This window comes from Ambystoma mexicanum, chromosome 3q (assembly GCF_040938575.1).
Source record: "Ambystoma mexicanum isolate Mex_15411 chromosome 3q, UKY_AmexF1_1, whole genome shotgun sequence".
Lineage (NCBI taxonomy): Eukaryota > Metazoa > Chordata > Amphibia > Caudata > Ambystomatidae > Ambystoma > Ambystoma mexicanum.
In genome coordinates, this window is record NC_090926.1 from 789,171,074 (window position 1) to 789,193,624 (window position 22,551).

The 22,551-nt window shown below is 46.5% G+C and overlaps 1 protein-coding gene across 2 annotated transcripts in view; it reads left to right on the forward strand.

Moving 5' to 3' along the window:
• FADS6 (fatty acid desaturase 6) overlaps positions 1-22,551 on the forward strand; it is a 229,953-nt gene that overhangs the window by 137,894 nt on the left and 69,508 nt on the right. For both annotated transcript variants that reach the window (XM_069654852.1, XM_069654853.1), the window contains exon 2: positions 3,724-3,890. In XM_069654852.1, the coding sequence (XP_069510953.1) occupies positions 3,724-3,890 (167 nt within the window). The remainder of the gene's footprint in view (positions 1-3,723; positions 3,891-22,551) is intronic.

Below are 22,551 nucleotides of genomic sequence, written 5' to 3' on the forward strand. Positions count from 1 at the left end.
GCCTTCGCCATTCCCGTTATGCCCTATGGGGCAAAAACGGCAATGGGGAAGGGCCATGGGGAAATAGCGCCCCGCCAACCTTGGAATGGGGCGGTATTTCCCCATTTCACCATGGCAGACACGTTACGATACCGGCACCAACCATGGTGCTAATAGCGCCATGGTTTAGCGCCGGTATCGTAATGAGGGCCAGTGACTCTTTTATGAAGATGATCTAGTACGTTGGCCACCTACACAGGCAGGGCAAAAGAACTCTCCTGCACTTTGTGGTCCATGAAAATAAACAAAACGGAAACAGTGGTAATTATTTTCCAAGACATTTTGAGGGGCCTAGAGCGCTATTCACGGGCCATGAAAGCACCACATGAAAAGGCGCAGCAAGCAAATGAAGCCATAAAATCCACTTGCAACCGGTGCAGACACAAATCACAATGAAATATTACTGACTACTGAAGAGAGAAGAAAGCTTCCCAGAATATCTACTATTCCTCAAGAACATGAAACACGGGCGGAGACTGAGTCTGGGGATCAATCCAGGCCTGTGTGAAGCATGACCAGGAGACTGCAGGAGGACTGGCTCTGTAACTAGAGCACCCTGAACCGTAAAGAAGAAAACCTGCTTGCTCAGTTATTGAACCAGTACCAAGATACCAGGATGCTCTACACTTCGGAAACTTTGACATGAAAACCACAGCCTCCCCAGAACTGAAAAACATAGAGAAAATACAAATTCTCTTTTGCAAAAGTGTGACAGAAGAAAAAATGCATCAGAAAACCTGCCAACATTGCACAAGACTCCCAAAGACCCGGAGCCAGAGGTGGCAGTCTGTGCAGAGGTGTAGCTAGGATTGTCCTAACATGTAGGCCTGAGGCTATTGTAACTGTGCCCACCATAGTGACATTGACATCTGTAAATGCCCACATAGCGCTGCTGAGTGGGCTTTTGCAGATTTTGGGTGCCTCTTGCCTGCTCAGGCACTACCTGCATTTAAATGCATTTAAATCAGGTGCTCCCCCAGAGACGTAATTTGGGGTTCACCATGGGTCACAGGTGCGACCCCTGAGGTCTCCCTTGCTACCCCTAAGGTCTCCCTTACTACCCCTAAAAAATAATAAATATGTACATATATTTTCTCAAATGTAAGCTCCTGGGCTGTGGCAGTGTCATGTGGCTCTTTGTTTCTGGAGCGGCTGGCATTCTTGTTCAGGCCTCTTAAAAAAACAGGGGGTTCCACAAGTGACCCTAAATAAGAATTAATAGGAATAACAAATAATTTCTCTTTCTAGAATTCTATACAAAAATTGCTAGATTCGTTAAAGATTTATGTCAGGTACACTTCAGGGGTAGAGTCACTGATTTAGTCTGTTCTTAAACACCTCAACTCCGCCTTTCATCCTTGTGAGATCAATAAATGAGTCCAACACAGGTTGGGTGATATTGTATGTATATTTCTTCTATATGAAGCGCTTAAGCGTAAGTGCTATAACATAATGCATCATTATCATTTGGCCTAGGACGTCTGCATGCATTCACAGTAATTTGGTCATATGGGCCTATACACACTGATATTGATGATACATATGGTGATCCATTCTTGTATGAAATGTATATCACCTCATAGTGATACCATAACCATGTTTTTCGTAGTGTACTTGGGAACAATTCTATGTGATGCCACTTCCTGTTTAGTCAAGTGGTGAAAGGTCGTGTTCCCTCACTTCCCGTGATGTCAGTTTGGGGTGGGGTCAAATGACATAACTTCCTGTGATGTCATCAGAGGTCAAGGGTCATGTGATGTCACATCCGCTACCCCTGGCATTTTGGTGAAATAACATCCCCGGCTACCCCTGTCTACATAAAAAAGGTGCAATAAAAAGAGGGGCCGCTGGCTATTCCCTGACCGTTCCAGGTATTCACAATGTCACAAAAGAAAGTAGATCAGAGCAATTCTGGACACAACACAACTATATAGACGAGAAAAGATTTACTCAAAGCAATTTTTGAACGCAGTTATTGTGTATTGTTCAAAAAGACAATGGGCCTCATTACGAGGTGGGCGGAAAGGGTTAACGGGCACCGGTAAGGAGACCGGTGCCGGTAAACCCTTACTGCCCTATTCTGAGGTCCCTTAGCGGGTCCAAGCAGGAACGGCTGGTCTGACCAGCCGTTCCCTGCAGGACCCGTTAGCGCCTTCCCCATTCCCATTTAGCCCTATGGGGGCTCAAATGGGAATGGGGAATGGTAAACTGAATGGGGACTTACCGGGTCTGCACAGGTCGGAATATCCCGGTAAGTCCCCATTCTGCCAGACCGGACCCGGACCCGGGTTTGGAGGCAGCCATGGCGCTAATAGCGCCATGGCTGCCTCCAAACTCGTAATGATCCTCAATGTAATTTTGAAAACCATATATAACATAACATGACATACTGCCAGATGAAAATGAGCCTAACACCAATACAGTTAACAACATTTCAACAAATCATACTTTGAAAAACAACTGGGGATTTATAACAGATCCACCCTATGTTGTCAGGGGTTCACAGTGACACAGCATATCAAGAACCAACAGTTTCTTATTGTCATTTTAGACATATTACAAACATATAGTCAACAATTGGGAATAGGGAGAAATGTGGTTAATTCCAACGAGATTGGGAGAGTCAATTGGGGGCACATTTTCAGAGAGGGGATGTGTGGGAAAGATTAAGTGAGGCTTGGTGTGACAGTGGCGTATGATGAAGTGGCATATAGTAAATTAGCACCTGGGGGTAAACGTGTAGTCAATCAGATGGAACCACCCCCACATTCTCTACAGTCACCAGTGCCTCTCCCATAGTTGTCTACTATTTTTCCTTCACTCTCTCCCTATTGCCTCTCCTCTTGTGGTCCCACAGGCACCCTTTCCCCAAAGGTCAGTCCACGGCCCCCACCATCCCACTGACCTGTTTTTCACTCCGGCCTCCCTCTTCATCCTCCCTCTTGCTCACCCATCCATTACTGCCTTTTCTATTTTCCTTGGTGGCCATCTTTGTTGTTAGTTTTGTTTAGGAAGATTGGGCACATGCAAACCACATTTCTTGGCTACATAGACAGCAGCTTCAGACTCTTCAGACACAGCCTTATACCTTTCCCACCACAGCTCTAGAATCATAATACCTTCTTTAGTCCTAGATTTCCCATAACACAACCGTAGGATCCACATACATCAACCGCAGCCTACTCAGACCAAAGCCATAGATTTCCAGGACCACTATTTTAGATTCTGCAGAACACAGTTGTAGATTCCCGAAAAACTGGCACTATACTCTCTTGATCACAGACCTAGATTCCACAGTCCTAGTTCACAAACACCATAGCTCTGGATCCCCGGAATAGAACCCTAGACTACCTGAACCAGAGGACTCCCCAGGACACCATGCTTGATCCAACGCAACTTGGCCCTGCCCTGAACAGAACCCTATGCTTCCTAGACCAGAGACCCATACTCTACAGACCAGATCATTAGACTCTTCAGACCACAGCCTTAGATTCCACAGATGAAAGCCCTAGATTACGTAGACCAAATTCCTGATTTCTGGGCCCTATGTTCACCAGTTTACGCCCCTCGGCTCAGAAGGTGTAACTACCTCTGTTTACATTGTGTGGCCTGCTTTCCATATCCTTAAATGTACTTGGTTCAAGTTTCTTCTGAACTCTCAGGTATTCCTCTTTTCATTCCCAGGGTTTATGTGCCTACGCTCGTATAATGTTGTCCTTTTCCTGTTCGGGATTCTCATCCTTGGTGTCGCCCACAGCATCATAACCGTCAAAGGAAGTCACCTGTCGAGTCATGGGGCCTTGGCCGAGTCCAAGTACTGGAGTAAATTCTGGGCAACGTTCTTTATCGAGGTATGTTGTACAGAAACGCACGTAACCACAAGGGCTGAATATTTATTAGAGCACATATTTAGTATAACATGTGTAGAGTGATTCTTTACAATATGATGGTATCACATAAAACATGAGTTGAGATATGTGTATCTGATAATCTATCTATTATTAAAGCATGCTTTGTATGGAGACATTTCTTATGGTTCTGCATGTACATTTCTTGGTCTTCCATTATCCGTAGAGCAGGGGTCAACATCATTTGGTTGTCTTGACACTTTGTCTAAAACTCCCATCAGGCCCAGACAGGCAAGGAAATGGTTTGTGAGGGATCATGGAAGTCGTAGTCCAAAACATCCTGAGAGCCGCAGGACACAGGCCCCTGCCCTAGAGTATATGCATGCACTCTCTTGTCTTATTGTGTTGGATAATTGGTGGCAGAGCAGCCATTTTCCATCTATTTGTATTGCTTGTGTGTAGAGGGGCTCAAGGCATCAGCTAGACTAATGACTCAATTCGAACCATTGAGTGCTGTGTGTATCACTCTGTATGCTAAGGTGGGCATTGGACACTGTGGAATGCTTACCTAAAACATTAGGAGAGCTGGAACACCAGGATCCAGCATTCCCTACTCTCCCTCAACCGCGCCAGCCTTGCAGTCCCTACTATCAAAGGAAGCGTGGATGGGGAGAGAGAGTAGATTACTTTCCTGTGACTGGCTACTCGATAGTGGTGGAGCACAGGAGAGGAATGTAGTATCACTCCTTCAGTGGCCACTCAATTATTTTCCCTATACCCTCTTGCAGGGGTCATGGAGACAACCTGGTCTATTTTATTTCTTAGAGAGCGCAATGCTCATGTGAGGGAATATTGGTTCTGGGAGAAACCTGCAAGACGTTGTCAAGAGCATAGAACACAAATCATACGAAAGCTAACCTTAAAAAAATATAAATCATGAGGAAAGTCAAGAGACCAACCAGGTTCGAGTCTTGATCAAGAGGGGAATTGTAGATGCAAAAGAGAACAGGTCAGAACAAAGACTGACACGGTTGCTGATGTCCCTAAGGCCATGAGCCTTCCAAACTAAACCTACAGAAGCCCCATCAGAAAGTAGGCTACTGAAAACCTTCAGCAGTCACCGGAAGGAATTGGTGACAATGGGCCTCATTACGAGTATGGAGGTAGCCATGCTGCTTTTAGCGGCAAGGCTACCCCCATTCCGGGTACCGGGTCCGGGTACCTGGAATGGGGAATTACCGGGCCATTCTGACCTTGGAGGGCACGGTAATTCCCTTTCCGTTAATGACGGGCCCATTGTTAGCATCCTGGTCTGCTAGCGGGTCCCACTAAGGACGCCTGGTTTTACCAGATGTCCGTAGCGGGACCCGCGAGAAGACCTCGTAATGAGGCGGTAGAGGGTTAACGGCGCCGGCAGCTCTACCGGCACCATTAACCCTCTACTGCCTGGGTCGTAATGAGGCCCAATGACTTTAAATTCAGCCCCTACCGCAACCACCTAGCAAAAAGTCTCAGAAGCCAGAGCGTCTACTTTGTCAATATGTCCTGTTCCGCACTAACCTTCTGCAGATGTTCTTAGCTAGGGACAGTTGCATCTGCAGGACAAGGCAGGGCATTTGGACACAGCATGGCAAGGCATGGGATTGAGAGGAACTGTTGGGCGTCCATCAGACACGTCGCAGGGACCACATGTACTGTGGGGCGTGGTCTAACGTCCTTACATGTTCTGGCACTAGTAGTGCTAAGTGGACATAATGGCCTTGCAGAGCTCACTGGCCATAGTCAGACCTTCCAGGATTTTGCGGCATGAAATGGAAAATTTTGCGGCACAAACCTTTATTTATTGTGTCATTTTTGCGGGACATTTTGTATTATCTGGAGGGTGTTAGATTGACACATTGTAGGAAAGAGGCAGAATGCAAGGCTGAAAGAGAGTCAGGGTGTCATTATTATGTATCTTTTGTATTAATTTAATAGGAAGAATCCCGGATGTCTCTGTCTTGGCCGAACAGTTTTTCAGTTTTGCCGCAAATAGATTTGCACTTCAGCCCAACAACCCAAAATGTACCTTTTACCACCACCCCACCTCCTCCCCTAGTTAACTGCTTGGTCGCTGCCGCTTCCCCTCCAACCCTGCGGTGTCAGATCAGTCCCTCTAATGCAGGACGGATCGGACGCCGCAGGGTCCCTTTTTAGTTTTTAGTTTGTTTTTGTTTTCAGTCCCCCACCTCCAATTTTGAGAAAGCGGGGGACACCCCTGAAACCCCCAAGGCCGAAATACTGAACATTAGGAGCGGGTGACACCCCCGCAATCCCTGCTCCACATGTTCGGTATTTCTAAAAATTGATGGAATGGTACTGGCGAAATAGGTCAAATTGTACCATTCGATCGATTTTTGGCGGTCAAAATGGGTAGTACCTTGAATAGAAGCGTTCTCCCGACAGTGTTCTGAAAGCTCCCAGCACATCCACTGTAAAATGCGACCCAAAAAACGCATTCTATCTTGTTTGAGGAACAGAAATGCAAGCAACATAGTAGCGGTTCATATACCTTAAAAAAATGCATGACCGGGTCAAGAAAGACCCTGGGGGTCATTATGAGGTTGCTGGGCCGGAAACAACGGTACTGGTAAACTTGCTGCTACCATTGTTTCTGGTCCGGCAAACTACGAGTTCTGCGAGCGGGTGCCTTTCAGCCCGCCAGGTCTGACCTGGCGGGCGGAATGGCACCCGCTCGCAGACCTTGACGGATGCACCAGCACTGTTGCACACAATGCCGGTGCATCCTTCCTCCCCATTCCCATCGAGTCCAATGGGACCTGATGGGAATGGGGATTTTTTTTTTCCAGCCTCTGGCCAGAGGGACTGCCAGAAAAAAAATGACTCTGGCGCAAGGCGTGCCGTTTTTACCAGCACGGCTACCGCCAGACTTTTAATGAGGCCCCCTGTTATCCAGTGGCACCCCCAGCTCGCTTGCGCATATGGTTGCCTACAATTTCTGCACATTTAAAAGTGCATCTTGCGTGGAAATTTAGGATGCGCTTTTAAATTGGCAGAAACGCCCCCTGATTTACTCAGAGGTGGAAAAGGCGATCTGAATGGGCGCGCATATAAAATCCACAAGGGGCACATTTTAATAAAATGTGCCCATTCAAGTGTCCCTTGTGGATTGGGCTGCTCTTTTTTTTGGCGCAAGTGATGAGATGTGTTTGTTCATTTCATTTCCTGCATTGATAGGTTTTGAGAATCTGGGACCCTGAGGATTTTTTTTTATTGTAGTTTTTGCAGTTAATTTTTTTGCAAAAACAGCCCTTTTTGCACAAAACAACAGTTTTTGCGGCATTTTGCGGGATCGCAAAATCGCTATAAGCTGGAGGGTCTGCATAGTGAAATAATCTATTGCAGAGCTAATTGTCTTAATGGAATTTGGCATAACTGAACTAGGCCTTGCAGAGTTAACTAGACATAATGTAATCTGTCATTGCAGTGTTAACTGGGATTAATAACATCATTTCTTCCCCTACCATCTGAGCATAATTACATCTGGCCTTACAGTGCTAATGAGCATAATAAAATAAGGCCTTGCAGAGCTGTCTATGCCTAATGGAACATATCCTTGCTGTGTTTACAGAGCATAACAAAATCAGGTCTTGAAGTACTAACTCAGCATAATGGTATCTGCTATAACGTGGTATGTGGGCTTAATGGAATCTGGTCATGCTCTGCCAAGATGGCCGCTTGTTAACTCACCATACTGTGGTACCTGAGTCTATTGTAATCCAGGTATGACATGCTAAATGGGTCAGTTATGCACCAACTATGCTAAGCATCTCTGCTAACTGTGCCCAAGTAAGCATAATATAATCTGCCACAATGGGCGTAATGCAATCTGCCCATACTGTACTCATTGTTCCTCATACAATCTGACAGTGCTATGAGTGATGGGGAAACTATGAAGTATACAGGAGTCATCAATGAAGGTCAGCACCTTTATTATATAGAACAGGATGGGTTGGGATAACTTCTATAGGGCTTAAGGGCATTATACTAGAAATGCGAGGACAGAGTGCAGGATTCACACACTCCGGCAAGGATCAATAATCAGGACTCAGTAAATTGGCAAAGGGAAGTCCGTTTAATGATACATAAATCGGCTTATGGAAATCAGCAGCATCACAAACACCTGCCTCACCCCGACTTCCTCGAACATTAGTCCAACAGCCTCTTTTATGGGAAAAATCTGTCATCATTGACGTCTAATTCTACAAAAAATCATCATGCAATACAATTAGTTGGGAAAGGTAACTTAAGTATAGGTGGTATAACTGTATATGGAAATAATGCAAGTGGATTGTATAACTCTTATTGGGTGGGCATCTACGCCCTTCCCTCTACACCATATGTGACTGACGTCACTACATGTACGACGTCTCATTGGTTACAATGTCTATAGGACCGTAGATTACATGCTCCCTTGTGATTGGGCAAGTTACACCCCTAAACATAAATCTCCATTTTAATTAGCAGCATGCAGAATAGACACCCAGGTGCCTAGTGTCCCAAGATTCACCCTGCCTCCCTTCCATCAATCAGTGGTTTAGGGCTATGTGTCAATTAGTTGGCTGGGTACGGCCTCGGATCTGTAGTCTCTTATCAGGAAAAGTTATGGCACCCTGTGGTTCTGGATGACATCAGGCGGTGGTACATCTTCGCGCCTGTCTGGTCACGTGTTGGTCCACCGTGAATCTGCTTCAGTTTCCAACCTTTTGTGCATTTAATTCTGTATACGCTTAGCCACCTGCATGGGCCTCTCTTATCTTGACCTTCACGGGCGGGCTTGCATGCTCTGAAGTTGGAGCTTTGTGAGCTCACGCTCACTTCCCCTTCTCTGGTTGACCTTGATTTCCCGGCATGAGCCATCCTTTGTTAAATTTCGATCCCACTCCTTTCCTCAGCTTGGGTCTGGATATGAAACTTGGCCAGTCAGGCCTTGGCCGCCTGGGATTACTTCTGTTTATGCAAAATGGGGTCGCACGTGTACATTGTGCTGTATTAAGGTAGATGTATACAGTCGGCACTTGCTGCTCTAACTTCTACTAAGCATTGCAAGCAGAATCGATATCTTGCGTTTCAAGCTTATTTTGCACACGTTCAATAAGGCGGTTGCTTCCATCTTGTCCCATGGCACCATTCTCATATGTTTTTCACAGTGTTTCTCCCCTTTGTCCTTTACAATTATGGGGTGGGGCCAAGCCTGATTTGCATATGGTCTTTCCCCTTCTGTAATGGCTTGGCAGGTGAAGAACGGTGGTCTGGAGGGTTGCCCAGAGCAACGCCAGTGGTTAAGATTAATTCTAAACCTTCCAGCCATCACCTCTTTGTTTTTGCTTTGTCACCCCGAGTGGGACGGGTATGCCCAGACGTGGGTCCGTGCCTGCTGGGCCTAGAGACCCAAGCTACTCCTCACTGATGAGCCCCAACAAGGGCGAAACATGTTTGGGGATGCTTGTGGTCTCGTGCAGAAGGGATGTGACCTAGCAGTTCGGGCTGGACTGCCCCTTTTGGGGTGGGGCCAAGCCTGATTTGCATATGGTCTTTCCCCTTCTGTAATGGCTTGGCAGGTGAAGAACGGTGGTCTGGAGGGTTGCCCAGAGCAACGCCAGTGGTTAAGATTAATTCTAAACCTTCCAGCCATCACCTCTTTGTTTTTGTTAAGGTAGATGTATACAGTCGGCACTTGCTGCTCTAACTTCTACTAAGCATTGCAAGCAGAATCGATATCTTGCGTTTCAAGCTTATTTTGCACACGTTCAATAAGGCGGTTGCTTCCATCTTGTCCCATGGCACCATTCTCATATGTTTTTCACAGTGTTTCTCCCCTTTGTCCTTTACAATTATCCTCGCAGTTGTCAGTACTGGCATGCATGCTTTCAGTACTCCTTCAGTTCGTTCTTGGAGCTGCTCTGGTCCTTGTTTCATCTCCACTGGCCTTCCATTATGGCTTTTGGAGTCTCTTCATGGACCGTGTGTAGGCATTCCTCCTCTTTCCTTATCAATGGCTGGTAGGGTTGTCTGATTGGGTACCGTGCTGCCCAGGGTTGCCTGGTTATGGGCATTTCAACAGGTATTGATCTTCCAATGTACACAGGGCAGAGGCCCATTGCAGCCCTATGTTGGTTCAGCTGCTCCTCGTACATCACATACCTTGGCGAGTACTTTACTGGCACCTCGAAGCAAGGGGCAGGGGTGCAGGCCACGTCTGGGGTCTCCTCTACACTGCTGCAAGTACTCAATGGTGAAGCTTGCTTCAAACATTTGGAAAAGTCTTTGACTTTCAAAGACATTGAGATTCACAATTTCCTCTGTGAGGATACAGTACTCATTGGTGCTGTTTGCTCCACTGTTTCAATAACCATGTGCAATGCAGGTTATGCTCCTCTTCACCTTGATATTTTTTTTACAAGGAGGGCTTCTCTCCTGCCATTCTCAACTTCCCACTTTCACAGCACATAAATCCTGACAATGTCTCTTTGTTATATTTGCCCTTTTTTGGATTAGGCAATGCTTGTTGTTATAATGCTCAACTATTGCTTCCTCTTCACTCTAAGAATAATGGTTATAATCTTTCTGAAATATTGTTTTTTGTCTTTACTTTGCCAATGTTGGTTATAGTATTTCTGAAATGTTGCCCCCTCTTGATTTTGGTAATGTTGGTTATGGTTTTTCTTAATTACTAGCTAGGGTACCCTATGTTGCCCGTGTCCTGGTCGAATAGTGTCTCATGAGCCCTGCAGGATGTTTCTCTTGGCCTCATGTCAGCAGGTCTTGCTTCAGTTTGCTCTGGCATCTCATTTGCCCTGGAGAAAGTTGCTCTTGTCCTCTGGTTGCAAGTCGTGCTTCTGTTTGTTGTTGTATTTCAGAAGCTCTTGATATTGATTTTCACTTTTCATCAGATTAAGCTTTTCCAATTGATGTTCATTTTTTGTGCGGCATTTTTCAGTCACTCAATGGCTACAGCCCATTTGAGAAAATATCCAAGAAAGATTGATTGATTTTTTAATTCCCTTTAAAAATGCTTTAATAAACACTTTCAAACTGTATACTGCAGTAATACATTTCAAAGGAATAACCAACACATCGAACATTTTGCTTCAGACACTTTTCCAAATATTGCCACCTTCTTGTACCTACTGTAGTGAATCGAGGTGAGCATCAGTATATGAGGGTGTCTATGGAGTGAATTATTTGCATCCAAAAATAGATTACAATCTTGCCCCAGACAAATGAGGTAGCAGGACAATAGCCACCAGGGGGCGCATGGATGCAGCCAGCCTCTACGTGAGCTCCTCACCCGCTGGTCCAAAAGTGGCTTGAGCCCCCACTTGGAGACCCCGAACCCCGAAAAATATTTTATTCTGATGGTGTTTGAGTCCCCTCCCTGCAAGGTGCCTGAAAAAACTGTACGAATCAGAGCAGCACAAGACCACTTGGTCGAGAAACACTGCAGCGCTGAGGCCTTCCTGATACCCCGGCCCTGCGGAGCAACTGGGCGGGTAGCGGTTACCAAGGAATACGGGCTGTGAGGGCTTCCTCCCTCAGCCCGGGCACCCAGCGAGAGTGGGTACCCCGGCGTGTGGCTGACTGGGCACCCGCATGATGTTTCGCGCTCCTGGAGCACCGATACCGAGAGCGCAGCCCACCCTCCAACAGCTGACAGTGCGGTGAGGTCTGACGAGGCAAGACCCACCCAGACGACAGCCGCGGGTCTGCCTCCCACTACCTCTGCAATCCGGACTCGGGCTAGAAAGCCATATGACATGTGCCCTCCACTCCTGTGCAGTTCCCCTGCTGATACTCCGCCAGACATGCTCGTGAGAGGCCGCGCTTGGGACGACATGGGAGGACTAGCAAAAGACAGAGGAGTGCTTCGCCAAGGAAGAGAGAGAGGCAATTGAGCGCAGGCCACCATACACGCTTGCACAATCATAAAGTGCCGACCCCTGGACCACAGGTAATGTTCAGTGCGCCTACGAGGCTACCACCCTGTGTAAATGTGCCCAATGATCAGGGCCCTACAGTGTTATGAAACCCAACAGCATAAACGTGAGAAAGGCTGCCCTGTACGCACGTGTGAACCTTGGATTTAGAGCCTGTGTATCTGCCACACTGCTCAACGGCAACTAGCCGTGGGGGCTGCTTCGGTAGGCCACGTGCTGCCTGAGAATGAGAAATCTGGGCTGAGGGTTGCAAATTAACATGGACAGATAGATACACCTCCTCCCAAAGGCAGTCAGTAGGACCTGACTAGAAAGCATCGCCCACGGCCTGTATTGCCCGAAGGAGCGGGCGTTGGACCCCTCACACCACCCCTGGTCAGGGGACGTCATCAAACCCGGCAGGACCATGGAAGGAACTCTGCTCCCACCGGGAGGACTGGACAAGGCGGACCCCCCAGAGCGCAGGGGAAATAGATATAACCCATAAGGTGGCTCAGGGCCAAGATAGAGAAGCAGTCCAGACACCAAACAACACCCAAGTGAATGAGCCAAAACCTCTGTGGCACAGACAATTTGGGGAAGGAACTTGCGACCCGGGAGCAGGCACTCTGGGACCACACGAATCCGAACACAGAAAGTCATTGTCCTCTCCAGTGGTGGACATTGAGGCGGATGCCCCTCCACTCACAGGACCATTGCTTCGATCTGGGACCCTGGCACAAGCGCCACAACCTGTTTCTGACCATATACTCCCCCAATGGCAGGGAGACCAAATTAAAATGAGCCGCATCTTGGTGAAGGTACTCTCCTCAACATATAAAATAGAAGTGACGATGGGTTGGGCCCCCAGTCTGGGGCGTGTGCCCTCCTCTGTTCCTCTGAGCAGAGGCCAATTACTGCTCCCTGACCACATCAGGGGAGATCGTTACCTGATCATTACGTGATCCTATACGACTCCCATCTCCAAACACAGACCCTTTAAAATAAGCCAAACGGAATGTACGGACTGACCTCCTAGACCGCACGACAAACCCGGTCGGTAGAGGGTTGGGCCCCCAGCCTTGGGGCGTGTGCCCTCCTCTGAGACTTGGACCAGGGGCAAATAGACACAACCAGAATTACACTCCAGGATCATATATCTGAACCTTATCCCCTCAAAGCTGCCCCTGGATGGGAAAGACTCTAAGGAGAAGTGACTATCAGAAGGTGAAAGAGCCATAACGATAGAACAAGGGACGACGCACATGCCCCGATACCAGAGTGCATTGAAATAAACCAGAAATTGGCAACTTACAGATACACTCCTCTCCGCACCGAAGCTAAGGAACCTCGCAAATCTACCATGGCGACCTCAGGAACTGATTCAGCGGCTAACAAAGGAGACGTGGCAGCCTTGCTGGAAGAAATTAAGAGCATGAGAGCAGACATCGGTGGGAAGGTAAACAAAATCACCCAAAGGATTGACAAGATGGAGGAGAGACTTGAAGGAGTTGAGAACAACCAAACCTCACTGAGCACTCTCGAGACTCATATGGATCAGAGGTTGAGCGAAATAGAGACCCGGGAAGAGGAATTTCGCCTCAAGATGGATGATTTGGAAAACCGTGAACGCCGGAACAACCTGAGTTTTTTGGCATCCCGAAAAGAGAAGGAGAGTCTGAACAGGATCTGAAAAGAACACTTCATGTAAATATGAAACTCTTATTTGAAGATGACTCCATTGACAAACCGAAAACTGAAAGAATACATAGAGCAGGGGGGGGCTGCTGGAGGACCGAAGTCTATCCTGGTCAGATTACACAATTATGGTGACAAAGCCAGAATCTTGGAAAAGGCTAAGCGTAGTGGCCCGATCACCCTTGATACAGCAAGAGTGATGATCTTCCAAGACTTATCATCATTAACTTTGGCCCCGAGACGGATGTGCATGCCCCTCATGAAGTGGCTGAAAGAACAAGGTGTCCGCTACAGGTGGGGCTATCCATTCTCCTTATCATTCGAAGTGGAAGGATGGAAGGAGAGGCTGAGAACGGAGAAGGATATAAAGAACTGCATGGCTGAGCTTTTGGCCAACCAGGAGAATGAGCAGAATCAGGTTGGAAGGAGGGACAACGACAGACAGTGGCGTATTCAAGGACCAAGATGGAGACACATTCCAGGCTCCAGAAAATACAGACGGGTGAACGCCTCCCCAGGACTAGATGCTTAAATGTCTGTAGGAACGATAGCACAATGACTTGGAAACTATTAGGACCCTTATAAAGCTGAAAGTGAGTGGTGCATACCACGTGTTAGTTTCGGGAAGCCAACCCTGAGGAGACTTTGCTTTGAGACTGTGCCAAAAGTGCTAGACTCAGCATAGGCCCTCGAACAACACGGAAAGACACATTAGGCCCAGGAGCATGGGGCGCACAAAAGCTATACTATGTGATGACGCTTGGACCTCAAGAGTTTATGACAACCTGGGGCTGAAAATGTTTTGGAGAGTCCTGGTACTGGGGTTTCTGTCGGCGATGTCCAGGGCAATAGAAATCTAGTTAATGTGACACGTTCAGATTGAGAAACATGGGGGATTTGGGGAATTGTGCGATATTTGAGGTTCGGGAGGCCGAGAGGGCTCAATGTTAATGTGGTTGTTTGAAGAAGGGACCTTGTGGCATCCGGTCTCTCCTGGTGGTCCGAGCACAGCCCGGTGATGTTAACCAGTCAGTATCGGACGCCTTCATGGTTCATGGGGGGGCAGGAGTGGAGGGAAAAGGTAGGATCAGGATCTTCTTCAAATGCAAAACAAGTGGTGGCGTGTGGGCTGAATTATGGCCGTGGCCATTGGGGCTCCCTAAGTGGTCGACAGGTGTACTGAGGTAGAAATGGCGGTTGATTTAGGCCCTCATAGGAGTAATCTCCTTAGGGTGGGAACCCTAAATGTTAAGGGGCTGAATTCACCCACGAAGAGGTCTCTAGTGCCCCGGTAGTTTCGAAGAGCAGGTCTAGACGTGATGTTCCTGAAGTAAACCAAATATGCACGTGGGGAGGATCCTAGGATTCTGAGCCCGAGAATGGGCATTGAACAATGAGGTTCAGGTCCCATGAGGAAAGCTGGAGTGGGAATTTTTATTAGGAAAGGATTGAATATGGTGGTGACCAAGGTGTGGGCAGATGTGGAAGGTAGAGCTCTAATGATTGTGGTCACCGCTCAGAGGGTGACCCTCACACTGGCGACAGTGTACTCCCCTAATACGGGCCAATACCGATTCTTGCAAAGAACTCTCCCAAAAATAATGTTAGAGGGCTCTGGGCATGTAATCCTTGGGGGAGATTTGAACCTGTGTGCAGACACAAAACGGAACAGGCAAGTGGGTAACCCGGAATCACAAGACCTGCTAAATGGAGGTCAGTCTGGGATTATGGAAATGTTAGACACATATGGGCTACGGGATGCATGGCGGGGTTTCCATCCGAATGATACAGAGTATACCTTTCACTTGACTCCCCATGGTACTTTCACCAGGATTGATTACTTATACATCACGAGCGACCTGTGGGAGGTTGCAAGGGGCTCAGAGATCTCACCAATCACATGGTCCGATCATGATATGGTTATGATTGATTTGAATTAGGCAGGCCTCCCGCATAAGGGATAAAAGTGAAAATGTAAATCGTCCCTGTGGAAAATCCCCATCTTCCGAACTGAGATGGAAGGCGAAATAAAGGAGTACTTTAAGATGAACAATACAGGTGAGATGGCAAAAATGACGTTGTGGGAGGCAGGAAAGACAACTTGGTGAGGGATCCTGATTAGGGAGGGGGCAAGTAAAAAGAGAGAGAAGGGTTTAATAGAAGGCAGACTAAAGAGGGAGATTGCCCATCTGGATAGAATGGCGTGGACCACCACAGAGAAGAGGGAAGACAAGGTCATGGAGGCTAAGCAGAAGAGAGAGGCGCTCCGAGCTCTAAAAGAAGGTCAGATAGTTCACAAACTGCAGCATCTCAAACAGAAGTTCTACGAGAAGGGAGACAAGGCAGATTCACTGTTGGCTGCCAGGCTACGGGGACAACGTGCTGAGAGGTCGGTGGCATCAATAGAGAGGGAGAATGGTGCCCAGAACCCAGGGGCGGGGGGAATTCCAGAGGCGTTTGCAGTATTTTATGAGACCCTATACAAATCAGAGCTTCACCACATGGGGTTGGGAATGGATGATTATATGGAGAGCATAGAGCTATCAAAACTCTCTCAGGAGGAGGCTGATGAACTGGATGCATAGGAGATTGAAAGGGCTGTGAAGAGGCTCCAACTAGGGAAAGCCCTGGGGGAAGATAGTTACACTGCAGGCTTTGTAAGAAGATTCAATTCAACACTACAGCTAAGTCAATGCCTAGTCTGGTATACTGAATGGAAACCCTTATTGATATATCTTTATGTCCAGTTCATGAGTTCTGGATGACTACCCCTATATAACACCCCTCTCTTAGAATCCCCCTGACCCCACTGAGCCAAGAAGTAGTTCTGTTTTACAAGTTTAAAAGGTTTATTTGAGAATTTAAACAATATATATATATATATCACACTTTATAATAAATTAATATCTGATAGTACACTTAGACATATGATGTTGATCAACAATAGGTAATCTGGCACTAGCACACTTCTTTACAATCAATGAGGAGTTAGTATAGGATGGATGAAGTAGCAAAACTACTTTGATGATTTCAAGGGAAAAGCAATGAGGAATAAAATGCAGTACAGAAATACTTGATATGATTTTAGCAAAAGATAATATAATCACTTTTTCTCTGGCAATTCACCCCCCTCCCCTATGCAATGTAAGACATGGAAGTAGATGTAAAGAGGAGCACACAGTTCTCAGGAATGCAATCAAATACAATACGAAATTCAGTTCCCCCCCCAGCAAGCTTAGAGAAAACCGGTATGAGTTTTAAAATACAGGCCCAAAATGCTTTTTAAATGTGATGGCAATGGATGAAAAATATGCTGAAAATGCTTTTAATTCCCTTTAGGAGGTCCAGGGGGAGTGGTAGCTACTTGGGATGAGTTCAGGCCCACTTTATCAATGATTCAGGGATGGTTCTTAAGATGCAAACAAATTTTAGCAGTTCAGGCAAAAGCAAAGCAAGTACAAGTAAAGAAATCGGGCCAAATTGCAAATCGCGGCAAAATTAGCGAGTGCGTGAATCGTGATTGCGGAAAAGGTATAAGGAGTAGGACGCCGGTTCTAGGCTTGTTGGAAAACTTAGATTCTAAGGTTTCAGATGAAAGTTAAACCAAGTTCGTAGCCCAAACGGTTCCAGAGATATGAACGATTATGTAAAGGTCGTTTTTCGGATTTTAAGTAAACTCAAAATGACAGGTGACAGCTTTGCAGCTGCAGAATTGACAAATGGCAGTGGTGCAGTTTTACAAAATGACAAGTGACAACTTCTAGGAGGCAGTTCTGGTTAGATTAAAATAGTTTGGATTAGATTATTTTAACTAAGAGATTGGTTCTGCACAGTTCTGCTAGGTACTCACAATATAATTTTGAAATAGGCCTCGCCACGGATCTGGTCAGGTTTTGGACTGAACTCCGGTTCTGGTCTTGGCACTTCACAGTGATCTGGGTCAGCTCTCTGGTTCTGCTCACAGCGGCCTGGGTCACTCTGGATCTCTGGTCTGGTCTGTCCGGATACAGCGGTCTCTGCACGGCTCCTGGATCTCTGCACTGGTCCTGGCAAAAGTTCTTGACAAGGGATTCAAGCAGCTCGCCCGGCTGTGAGTAGCTTGCAATGATTTGAGGCCTGCGGCAGAGAACTCAGCTTGTGGTTTTAGGCCTCTGATTTAGGTTCTAAAGTATAAGTTCTAGGTTCTGGAATATGTAGCTGGAGTCAGTCTGGAACTGGTATCTTCTGGATGTTGTGTGGTCCGGCAAAGCTTCCCGCAAGAAAATGGAAAATGAAGTCCTCTCTAGATTTCAGTGGTCCCTTTTTATGTCTTTTGAAAGTGGGTGTGTGCGCAGCATTACTAAGCCAACCCCTCTCTCAACTGATCATTGGTCAAGCTTTTCTCTCTTCCTTGATAGGGGAAAGGAAATGTGAGTCATGGTGATGCTGTAGGTTTTATGGGTCAAAGGATCCTCCCCTGGTCAGTTTCCACACATATCTATATTTGACCCAAATACATATTAAACAGATATGCAGTTGTTTAAAATTACATGCACCCATCACATATCACATGAGGTATACTCTGTTCAAACTCTGCTCTTCCTGGGGGCTTGCATTCAGAAATGGCAACATTTTGCGCTTTTTAACTGGTTTTGCAATATTGGTTTTTCATTAAAATTTATACAAATGTACACCCTCCTACTACACATATCTCAGTAACTTTCCATTTGTCTAGCTTAAATACAGTGTCTGTGGTGTCAATAAATAGCGGGGTTTTGCCCCAGAACATCACACAAATTCGAATTTGGGCTTGACTTGTAGGCAACGTTTTCATTTTAAGGAACTCAAAGTTGTGCATTCCTGTCATTTAGTCCCAATAAGTTATCAGTGTTTCTGTAAAATATATATTTAGCTTTGAATTCAGTCCTCAGAGCGTTAGAGTCTGCCTCCAAGACTTGGGTGGGTCAGTGATCACATGTCTCTTCTGCTGGGAGCTCTTTGTGTACAGTCAACAGTCAACATCAGCATATTCTATTCAAGTGCAAGAGCCTATTGTGTGGTCTCCAGGAGGCTGCCAGCCAGTCTGCCTTCTATCAATCAAGAGGTCATGTGAGATTCTAACTCCTGGTGTGAATCTCTGGAGGTGAGAGGTTTCCCAGCCTTTTGGCCTGTTAATTAAATCAGATTGTCTTCTGGGAACAGCATGTGGTTAAGATTTTAATTGACTCCCAGCCTTTGATGTAAAGGCCTCTCCTGCAACTCCTGACATGCAGTTTCCCTGTCAGAGTTTAGACCGCTAGCGCCGCCTTGAGGTATTTATCGGCACTGCGTCAATTTTTTGGATCAGTCTTGAATGAATGCATTCCAAACAAGAGATTTTACATTGAAGTATATTATCCAGGTTCAGCACATGGCACTGGTGTGGATCTGCAGTAAAATAATTCTGTGCCCATTGAAGAAATGAATTCCCAATAGTTGTGGGTTGCTTTTGGCAATCAATATTGCCCCTTTTGCAATGGTTTCAGGCTACTGTGTGTAGCCCAAAAGTGGTTTTAGGCAGTGCCCTTCTGTGCCCATAACATCGGTAAAAATGGGTGGCAGCCTATTCTTCATGCATTTCCCTGTGCATTTTCTGGGAAGCTCTGGCCATCATGATGTTTTCAATGCCAGTAATGCACAGTTTTTCTGGTAGGGCTCGGATGCATGGGTAAAAACATCCCACAGCTTTTACAAGTCCTTTCTCTCTTCTCTCCTCACCTTCATGGTGGAGCTGTTTAATGACATTTTGGAGACAGGTGTAGCCCCTGACTCTTTCTCGTGGGCACTTATTATTGTGAATCCCAAGGAGGGCAGGGACCCCAGAAAGTGTGGCTCCTACCGCCTCATATCACTATTAAACATCAACGCCAAGATTTATATAAGGGTACTCGCAGTGATACTAGAAATGTTCATGCGTCGCCTAATACACCCTGATCAGGTGGGATTTATAATGGAGAGGCAGGGTGCAGACATAATGTGGAAGACATTGCACCTGATCCATGAGGCAAGAAACATGGAAGGAGACCTGGTCCTCCTCTCAGTGGATGCAGAGAAAGCATTTGACAGGGTGGAGTGGTGCATTCTGGAAGCGGTTATGGGTAAAGTGAAACTGGGAGATAAGTTTAGGAGGGGAGTGAAGGTGGTGTATACGACCCCCAAGGCATCAGTAACAGTTAATGGGGATTACTCCTGATGGTTCGACCTTGGACAGGGCTGCCCCCTCTCGGCCATTTTGTTCACTCTCTCTCTCAAACCTCTTGCCCAGAGAAACAGAGGAGACCAACAGGTGGAGGGACTTTTAATACAAAGTAGCCTTATACTCAGATGACCTTCTATTGCATGTTCGGAATCCTCTGACATGTATACATAGAGAATTCTCCGTGATTGAGCAGTATGGGGAACTATCTGGGTTCAAGATTAATAGGGCCAGGTCGATTCTATTTCCACCACAGAAACCCAACAAGGGGGACACTGATAGATTTTCTCCGCTGGGCCTAACGATTGGCGGTGACACTCTGCGTTATATGAGAATAAACCTTACGAGGGACCTAGACACCCTATATGATGCTCATTTTCCTATTCTCCTCTCAAACTTCCGGGCTGATTTACAAAAAATGGCAAAAACTCACAATATCCTGGCTTGGTAGACTTAATTCTGTGAAGATGGTCTGCTTGCCCAGATTTTTGTACCCATGTGGGCCTGCCGGACCTACAGAAGTACTATGAGGCAATACAATTAAGGGTTCTTGTCCCCCATCTGCAAGGGCAGAAAAGACTCCAATGGATAGACTTAGACAACCACAATCTGAACCCTGCCACAGTGGTGGAATGGCTGTGGGTCCCGAGAAATGAGCTATTGCGCAGAATCAGGAACCACCCGATATTAGGTACAATATGGGAGATTTGGAGAGAAGGGGTTGACATGCGCGGGATCACTTCATGGCCTTCTCCCCTCAGCCACATCTGGGCACCGGGGATCCGTGAAGACATTCCTCATCACAAGAGATTCCAATCCTGGTTTGAAGCGGGTCTCGAAAGAGAGTGGGCCAGCTCTGGAGGGGGGTTACTTTTTTCCAGTCACAGAATTAGAGGAGGCATTAGGAATAGATCCACTAACAGTCTGTCCCTTCCTTCTGCTTAAAGGAATCTTCATGAGAGAAAAATGGAAGGATAAGGTCCAGAGAGATCTTACCCCCTTGAGGAGCCATTAGATAAAAGGAGAGACTTTAAAGGCCTGATCTTGGCCTTGTACACAGCGCTAATAGATGCATGCCATCAAGCTACTATACAGATGGCAGTATGACCCGCAAAGGTTGTCAAAGATGTTCCATTCTACAAGTCCCTTGTGCTGGCGCCAATTTGTCGAGAGGGCGGATTATTGGCACATGTGGTGGGGATGCCCCTGTATCAAGATGTATTGGGACGAGGTCTTGGGATGGATCAGGGAGCTGGACGGAATCCAGTGCACTAATGGTCGTTTCCTCATACTATTTGGGTTGGAGGAGATAGAAGGAGAGTTCAGGAGAATGACAGGAGTGGCAGCGCCGCTTTTACTCGCTGCATGGGACTGCCTAGTGATGCAATGGAAGGGGACTAAGGTAATGGGTTAGAAAGAATGGATAAATGCTGCCACAAATATCTGTACAATGGAAAAGATAACCGGAGCCCTCCATGGGAAATCTGCGCCGAATGAACTGCTATGGGGCGAATTCATGAACAAATATATCCCTAATGCCTAAAAGGTTGTAGTGCACAAAAAGTAAAGACCCATGCTGCAGTGGGTTATTGTCTGCGCTCTGAGAAGACTAACCTACATCCTGGAAAAGTCCCACCCGAATGAGCTCTTAGTGTATGTCCAATTGTGCCTCATTCAGGCAGCGAAAAAACATTGAATGATACCTACTCAATAAATGTCCACACACCATGGCAGAGAGAGCTAAGGACAGCGATAGACACTGGAAGAGACTCTCTTCCAAGGGGGAGGGGTGACAAAGGGGCGTTGTAATATAAATAACGAGGGATTGTTTGGGGACGGGAGGGGGCAAAATGTTGTCATTTATATTGTACTTCAAACAATGTTCTTGTAATGCGTGAAATGTTTTTGAAAACCCTAATAAAACCAAATAAAAAAAACAATATGTGGTAGCAATGGGCTCAACAGTGTGGATTTGTATAGCCAGACAAACATACAGACACACATCCAAACATTATTTTGCATATAAGATTTTTGCATCCAAACATAGACTATGATCTTGCCCCAGACAAAAGAGGAATCCATGGACAATTTGGTAGACATGAGTTCAATGGTGTAGATTTGTATAACCAAACATACACACACACACACATACATACATTCAGCTTTATATATAAAGATTGCCCTTTCTTTACTTGGACAATACAGGTTCCTATCTTGGTTCAATATTGTCCCTTCTTTGCTTTAGCTTTGGCAATAAGAGTTGCAACCTTTCTTCTCTTGTCTTCTTTCAAAGTGAGTATAATGCCAACATGCTTTCCTTTCATAAGGTTGGCATTTAAAATGTGGGTTAGCAATCGACAACTCACTGGTCTCTCTCCCTGCATCTGCTCGGTCCGCTGCCACTTCTGCTTCTTCTTTTGATTTCAGAACGCCTGACAGCTGCGGTCACATTCTTGCAGCTCGCGTCGTTCGGGAAAGGAGCCTGTCTTGCTCTTTGGGTACTCTGGTGCTCGCAAGCCACTTGACCCAGGCACGAAATAAGGAGAGCTTCTCTCTCCCATGGGGCAGCCTATCGAAGCACTGCTTCCCGCTGTGCGACCTCTACAATTCAGGTTTTCAGCTTTGAAGACCCTCTCATGACCGATATCTGCTTGAAACACAGTGGTGGCTCTGGCATATTTGTTTACATGTTTCTGTTGCTGCGACTGCGTCGTACAACTCATTCTGCTGCTCCACCTGCTTATTCTAATGGCCTGCACCTAAAGGGGCCTTAAAT